The following is an 8,624-nucleotide window of genomic DNA, read 5'->3' as shown; positions in this document are numbered from 1 at the left end:
TCTTACGCTGCTAATTTTTTCGTATTCCAACCTGGAACCTTAACCTCTTTATATAGCATTGGGCATTGGACCTCGTGAAAAATATAAATTTCAAAAATCATGTGTGAATTCTAGAGGTGGGTCGTTCAAATGTATAAAAAAAAAAAATGGTTATTCCGTCCACTAGATTACGCTGTGGCAGACTCGAAATCCGCCATCACATGCCACTCCTGTTCAGTCCTTGTGCTTTGCAATATTCACTAATAAATCATTAATTTTCTCTATTGGATTAATGAGATTACAATATTTTTTTTGACTGAAATCACCTAAATGCATGGGACTGGGAAAGCGTGTTTAATTTTCTCTATTGGATTGATTAGTATATATATATATCTTTCATTAGGAAAACCATTTCTTGTCTAACTAGTGTAACAAAATTAATTAATACTTTTGTGGGGTATTGAACTAACAAAATTGGTCCAGATACAGATGCAGAAACGTGGCCAAAAGCAAATATAAATTTTTGGATGTGGACAAAACTTTTTAAGCCAATTGGCAGAAATATTTTCTAGAATAAGAAATCCATACATGTGATTATATCGAAAGATATGTTTCACGTGTTAGCAATGGATTACGGATGATAATGACCCAAATTGGATGATAATGAACCAAATCGGATGATAATGAACCAAACGTGTTTAACAATTCCTTCCAAATTCTCAAATAATGATTTGAAAAGGTAATCAATCTAGAATTTCAATTATACTTTTTTTTTTCCTTTTATTCTTATCTAACTTTACCTTTTTATTGTTTTTTTTTCTTTTTTACTTTTTTTACACATTATTACTATTAATTATTAATATTAAAAATAATATTACTATATTTTGATTATTACTATTACAAAAAACCCTAGAAGATGATTTCTATTTTTTTTAATTCTTAAAGTTTGTAAGTTTTATTAAAAAAATATTCTTTCTTTTTTTTTTTACTTTTTATACTTTATGTACTACATTAAGAGGAATTAAATTATTATTGTTATTATTATTAACACCTCATTAATATTATTATTTATGATATTAGTTTATATTATTAATATTATTAATAGAACTAATATTATATTCAAGTTATAAGTATAACAAATAGAAAAGTGTATTTTAACTCACTAATTTGAAAAAATATATAATAAAAAATAACTTTAATTTTTATAAATTAATTAATCTTCGTCCATTTAAAAATATTTTAAAATACATACACTTTTATAATTATTTCCTAAAATACCATTTTACTTGATAATATTAAATAAAATTATCAAAAAATTAATTTATTATTTTAATTTGATAAAAGTATCTTACAAATAAATATATTCTAAATTTTTTATTAAATAATATGACATATATATAAATTATTTTGAAAAAAAATTCTCTAAATCCTCAAGTAAATAAAATATTTCTAACTCCCTAATTAACAATGATTTTATATCTTGTATTATATAAATCCACTCATTTTCTCATTTTCTTTTAATAAAATTGAATAAAAAATTTGCAATTTGGCATCAACAATAAAATAAGAAATTTTAAAAATTAAAAATATAATAAAAATTAAAATACTTAAAAATTAAATACAATTAAAACAAAAAAAATTAAAATTAAATACAATTAAAACCAAAAAAAAAACTTAAAAATTAAAAAAAAATGAAATATTGACTCTCTTTATATTTCAAACTCTTTCTTGGACCTATATTTTCTACTAGTATGATTTAGCTAAGTGAAAGTTAATATTTATTTTTATATTTTTAACTTTGAAGTTGGTTTTAGTTTTAATTGTATTTTTAATTTTTAAAATTTCTTATTTTATTAATCTCAAATCCATTATCACGTTAAAAAAATTGTCAATTGATATTATTAACCTGATAAGTAATAGATTATTTTTGGAAACAAATATATGACTTGTGAAAATGTATATGTATTTTAAAATGTTTTTAAATGGATGAAAATAAAATTGATTTATAAAAGTTGGGGTTCTTTTTTTATATCTTTTTTAAATTAGTGAGTCAAAACTCATTTTTCACTATATCAAAATACATTAATCTTACAATATCTATATTTTAAATATATAATACATTATCACATAACTTTATTTAATTTCTTTTTTTAAAACAAACACCTATGACTAACTGCCTTATCCTATACTCCTTAAAATTTTCTTTATTATAAATTAATCTTAGAAGACAATTTTTTTAAAAGGCTTATGGTTTTTGTTATAAAAATTGTTGCTATTAAGAGTTATATTGAAAAATTAAACATTTCAAAATTTATTAAATCTATGTAATAAAAAATATAATAACTTTATATATTTAATTATTAGAATGAAATGATCATTTGTAAAACTATTATATTATATATTAGTATTATTGTTTTGGATAAGTTATTTATAATATTTTTAAAATAATAATTAATAAAACAATAATTTATAATTAATTATTATATTATTTATATGTATTAGTATTAATATTATTATTAGTTGATAGGTTATTGATGATGATAATAATAATAATAATAATAATAATTAGAAAAGAAAAAGATGCAAATTGTAGGTATTACACTAATATATTGAACTTACAATATAAGTATATTAAAAGTACAATACATTACAAAATGTCATAATCTATCAAAGCTATGAAGCACATGTTGGCACCCTCACTTGTGCACTCTTTTTCCATAGTCTTTATTACTTTTACTCTATGTTGCCACCATTGCCTTTATTTTTAGAACTTGAGGACTTATCTTTGATTGAGATCTTCTTTCCTTAATCTTCTCAAATTTAATATACTTCATGAATTTTGTTGTGATAAGATCAAGTTTTTCATTTTCACTTTCCTCTTCTTCATCATCAATAAGCTTTGAATGACATGTCATTTTTCTTCTTTTCTTCATCTTGTTGATGATTGTTCATATTTATCTCATGAGTCATGAGTGACCAATGAGTTCTTTAAACAAGAGTTTTAAAAGATCTTTAACTTTTTGAATGGTGGTCACCTTAGCTTTTCATTTCTTTGGGAAAGACCTTGAAATTTTCATGACTTCTTCCACTTCGGTGTAGGTTTTTCTCGAAATTTAAAATTCATTCACAATCTTCATGAACTTAGTAAACATCTCTCAAATAAATTCAAAAACTTTCATTGAAAATAATTCATAATTATGCACAATAATGCTTATCTTAAATTATTTTTACTTAGATTAGTGTCTTCATGAGTTATTTATAGAAGTCTCCAAATATCTTTTGTCATTTTACGATGACAGATCCTATTTTATTCATTGCATATATTATATTCATATATATATTTTATATAAATAATTAGATTGTTCCAAAAATACATGTATCCTTCATAAAAATAAATACATTTTTAAGAAAAAAAAAATCTTATTTTTTTTTGTCAAAAAATTGTTTAATTAATTAATTAAACAAAATATTTAATGAAAATGTTCTTTCATTAAATTTAATGATTTCTCCCTAAATGTTCAATTGTTAATAGAAAGTATTCGCCCGTAAAATTTGAAATTAGAATGTGAGAAGAAGAGAAGGGAGACAAAACTAATTAAACTAGATTTTTGAAAAAAAAAAAAAAAAAAGGTCAATAGTTTTCTTTAACATTGGTTTAATTAAAGATTAAAATATTAAAAATTGTGAAAAATATTATATGATAATTCAGACAAAAAAATATCAGTAAAAAAAATTTTTTGATTAAAAATCATAAAAATATTTTTTAAAAAATAAAAAGAAAAAACTTCAAAAAAAATTCAAATAAACAATAATAGGCATACTAAATTTTTTTTCTTATAGATGATAAAATTTATAATAGACATTTAATAGTATAATGATAATACATTTTGTTTGGATGTTTTTGATAGATAAAAGAAATAAAGACATATGCATAATTATTTTTAAAAAAACTATTAACAATTTTATTTATAAATTTAAATATTTTTTATTTAATTATTAAACAAATGATATAATAAGTTTATAAAGAAATTATCATTTAGTTTTGAACAATCAATTTATTAAAATTTTAAAATAAAACAATTTAAAATTTTAATTTTGAAAGAAACACTTTTCTATGAAGTTAAACAAGATATTTTGAGTGAGGACAAGGATGCAAGGAGATAAATGGAGAGCCATTGATGTTCATAGCAAAGGTAAACGAAAGAGGAGAGAAAGAATAGGTATGGTTGTTGGCCTGAGTCACTCACTATATATAACACGACTCCAGATCGGGGTCGAGGTCGAGGTCAGGTCCTGATTGAGGACACATTCAAGGTGCCTTTATGATGTGAGAATACAAAAAGGAAGAGGAACAGGACGAAAAAGAATATGAATCATAACATCTTATAAGAGAAAAGAATCAAAATTCTAATAAGAATGGGATTTGGTTTCTATAAGAACAATTTTTTATTTCTCCTCTGGTTCTAAGAAACAATCCAAACACACACATGAAAAAATGAAATTGATTTCTCATTCTCTATTTCAAGATATCAAACATGGCCTCAGGGTAATGATCTAGCTGTATTGATCGGGTGCATAAAGGCTTGTGAACTTCCAAGTCTTCATACAACAAAGACAATTTATCAAAATGAAAAATTATTCTCCTCCAGAAGGGGGGAGAGGATTGGAAAGTAGAAGCAATGGAGATAATGAGGAAAGGCAACAATCAACTAAATTACTCCTCTTCAGGACAGTTGCAATAAATAAACAAAAACAATAACACTAGTAGTATATTCCAAATTCCACTGGCCATTTGGTTCTTCTGTTGTGAACAGTAAAACAAGTCCAACAAGGAAAAGGTACAAAAAGGAAAAGGAAAAAGAAACCTTTCGTCTTTGTTTACAACACTGCAAGAAAACATTGCCACCTGGGGCTATTAAAGACTGAAAAGGAGGTACCTGCTCAGGTGTCGACTTCCACAAATTGATCTATCAAACTTCTTGAGACTAAGCCAATTCCAGAACGAAAAATTGCAGCTGTTCAGAGTGTTTGAGTCTATAGAGTCCATCCTCATCTTTGTAAAGAAGCCCAACTTCATGTGAAAAATCTGTAAATGGACATTTGGTGGAAATCAGAAACAATAAGAATCAATATATCTGCACAATACCATTGAACTATACTAACATATACTCTGATATATATATATATATATATAACAATGCATCATGTAGTTAACACATCTAACTACATTAAGGCATCAAGATTTGAGCAGAAGACATATTCCAGCCTCATCCATAGAGTGAGGAAAAGCCACCACAAGTATAGAGCAGCAGCAAAGGAACACAACATAGGCTCACATATTTCATTTCAAAATGCGGGAGAAATGCGGGAGAAAGAAAATAAAGAGGAAAAGTAAAAAGAAAATAAAAGTAGATTTAAAAGAAATAAATTATTTTTATATGATACTTCAAAATCATTTTCCTTAATATTTTTTTTTCTCTTTTCTTAGTATTACTTGAAACCAAATATAGTGTAAAGAACTTTCTTATCTAATGAGAGACCTATGCAAAATGTATTCCTATTTCTGTGATTTTCCAAGCCTAAAAAATTTCTTTTGAGCACCTAATCTTCCTTCTCAAATTTCACCGTCTTGACCATTCAATTAAAGAAGCAATTAAACAATTAGACTAAAATTCACGGCAAGAATCCTTAGAAGACGAATAATATACATTCACCTAGAATGGGCTTCATCCACTATGCATAAGATCATCATACTGCTAACTAGAAGATTATTTCAGGATACACAATTTGCAAAACAAATTACATTTCCTTTCTAATTTCAAGCACATCAAGGTAGTGCAGGCATAGTTATCATAGAGAGAACAAGTGTTGACCCTGGACAACTGCCGGGTCAAACTGCCAAACCGCAACATGGCAAATATATTATTCTCAAAACAGTCAGTCATAAAAACCAAAGCTTATATTGTTTGATTTTATTTTATTCACAATTAAAAATATCTATTTCTGATGGAAATAGATTCAACCAATGGCTTGTATATAAATATGCAAAATATTGATTATAGATGCATGCATAAACACTTATTTAAATATAAGCTAGTAGTCAACTAGCATGACACACAACACCCACCATATAACACTTTGAACAAAACTAGAGGTATATCCAAACCAATATAGTAGGTCCCACTTACTTTGCGTATATGTGTGTGAGAAAGAGATAGGAAAAGAAAGAGAAAAGTGCTTAAAGTTAAAGAGCTTGCATAAGTGGGATTAAGAATGGGCAAGGTAGCTATGGAGCCCCCAAGTTAGTTAAGGGAAATCATGCCAACCCCACTTCTCGTAGGGGTCCATTTGATAAATGAGATGACGGCACTTGCGTAACCACAAAAGATGGAGCAGATGTGACAGAATGTAGAAGTTGGACTTAAGAGTAGGGCCACCCATTAGATAATAAGAAATGAAGATTATATGAGGAAAGGTTGAAGATACATCCACCTCTACTCACCATTTGCTTTCTATCCGTCCACCTCAGATCACCATTTGTTTTCTATATGTCACACACATAAACATAGATACAACTACATAAATATTGATACAATTACAGATCCGGGCCAAGTAGGAATTTCAGAGTGTTTTGATTTTACAAAGCACTAGCATTTCCTTTGGAATAGGGGATAGAGGAAAAGAAAAAGATTTGATCAAAATTTTCAATCAAGTTGTTTCTAATCAGAATTCAAAACAGGACAAAATGGGAAGGATTTAGGGAATTTGACTACATGTTTATTGTTCCCCAAAATGTGATAATTTGAGTGGAATTACTTTAACAATGAAAAAAAAAAATCTACATTACCCTCAATTTTAATAAGAAGGATAAGAACTGTTAGAAAACTTGATCATATCTAAATTCCATTGAATAGCAAACAAAGAGTAAATGATCCAACTTCTTTCATTTTCCTTCCATGGATTATTACATCCAGTTTTCTGAAACCAAATGGGACAGTGGCTCAACTCCTATTCTCTCCCTCGCCATACATTTGGTGGGTTACACTTCATTCAAAAGTATTCATATCCAACACACACAGAAGAAGATGGAATTGGTATACATGGAAAGGAAAAAACAATAGCAGAGGAGATTTCCCCCAACACCAATAAAATGAAAAAATTAAGCGTTTATAAATTAGAGAATTCCCACTTTCTCAGGGCAGGAATCAATACCCACCAAAAATTGATTGTTTATTATATTCCAAATTCTTATCATACAATTGAAGGAAAGAAATTCTCATGGCAGTTCAAAGAATTTAAGAACATAAATCCAAATTATTATTTGGAAAAAAAGAAGAAAAAACAAGAATCGTTAAATTAGGAACGTTAATAGGGATTGAAACAGACGGAAATGGCCGTAAAATAAATAATCAAATTGTAGAAGTACGATAATTGTGATAAAGGAAAAAAAAAAACCGAAAGATTCAATATATAAAGTCGAAAGATTGCGAAGAACCGTACCATCCACTCGAATTCGGCCGAGTCCCACTCGATCTGGGCCGACTCAGCTCCCACTGATCCGATTCACCACCTCTCCGCATCCTCTCGTGCCCACCCGACTTGGGCCTCCGCTCTTCCCCGTACCGGTTCGGCGATCCGAAATTCCCTTGCCGGTTAGGCCGGATCTGGAACTCCAGCCCAGGCTTCTCCTCCCTGCCCACGAACCCCGGCCGCAGATGCGGCGGAACGAACCGATCCGGCTTCGACGGAGACGAGGGAGAGGGTGAACCGGCCTCAGCCCGGCCCAGTGGTAGAGGAGCCAAGGAATCCTGCTCGGGCCGGGCCTGGATGGGAGGTGGCGGCGGTTGCTGCTTCTGTGGCGGCGGTAGTTGGGGCTGGGCCTTGGGGGTAGGGCGGCTTAATACAAGCATTCCTCCATGTGTTCGGGTGGCAGCGAGATGCGATTTGTAAGAATTTGATGGAGATGATGAAGAAGAAGAAGGGGCGGAGGTGGCAGTGGTGGCGGCGGTGGAATGGGAGTTGTTGTGGAAGAGGTGATTGAAATTGATGGAGGCGTATTTGTTGGTTCTTGTTGCCATCCACTACCACCGATGCGAAGGAAAAGAGAGAGAGAGTTGAGAGGAGGCACAAACTACGAAAGGAAAAGGCAACTAGGATTTCTAAACCACGGTCTGGCCATTTCTTGTAACATATATCTTCCATTGGTCCTATGAAACCAGGACTTCGCCCCCTGATTTTTTTCTATTTTTATTTTTAATTAATGAATTTTTTATTATTAAAATAAAAAAGGATAAGGGTCTTTTTATTCTCCATTTGCTTATCCTATCAATTTAATAAATTCTTTTTTTTATATAAAATTAAAATATTTATATTATAGCATGCGATAAAAATTTCTTTCAATTTTTGTTTGCAAACAATAGAAAAGTTAATATGTTAAACACATCTTCCTTTCTTATACCTCTTTTTTAAATCAATTTTTGAAAATAATTTTTAAAAATAGAAAAATAGAAAACAATTCTAAACTTTTTAGGTTAAAAGTATTTTAAAAAATACCATAAAATAAATTATAAGTAATTTTTTCACTTTTTAAAAATACTTTCTATTGTCAAGGACTCTTTTACTACACTAAAAGATCACTGAATTTT

At 28.8% G+C, this 8,624-nt stretch overlaps 1 protein-coding gene across 1 annotated transcript; it reads right to left on the bottom strand.

Annotated features, from left to right (window-relative positions):
* Window positions 1-4,684: 4,684 nt before the first annotated feature.
* Window positions 4,685-8,146, bottom strand: LOC117927316 (proline-rich receptor-like protein kinase PERK5). The gene is made up of 2 exons (XM_034846798.1): window positions 7,480-8,146; window positions 4,685-5,065 (listed from the first exon to the last, which is right to left on the bottom strand). Coding segments are annotated over exons 1-2 (579 nt in total). The 5' UTR covers window positions 8,058-8,146; the 3' UTR covers window positions 4,685-5,064.
* Window positions 8,147-8,624: the final 478 nt, after the last annotated feature.

The sequence above is a fragment of the Vitis riparia genome, chromosome 12 (genome assembly GCF_004353265.1).
Source record: "Vitis riparia cultivar Riparia Gloire de Montpellier isolate 1030 chromosome 12, EGFV_Vit.rip_1.0, whole genome shotgun sequence".
Lineage (NCBI taxonomy): Eukaryota > Viridiplantae > Streptophyta > Magnoliopsida > Vitales > Vitaceae > Vitis > Vitis riparia.
This window is presented reverse-complemented; position numbering and strand designations above follow the sequence as displayed.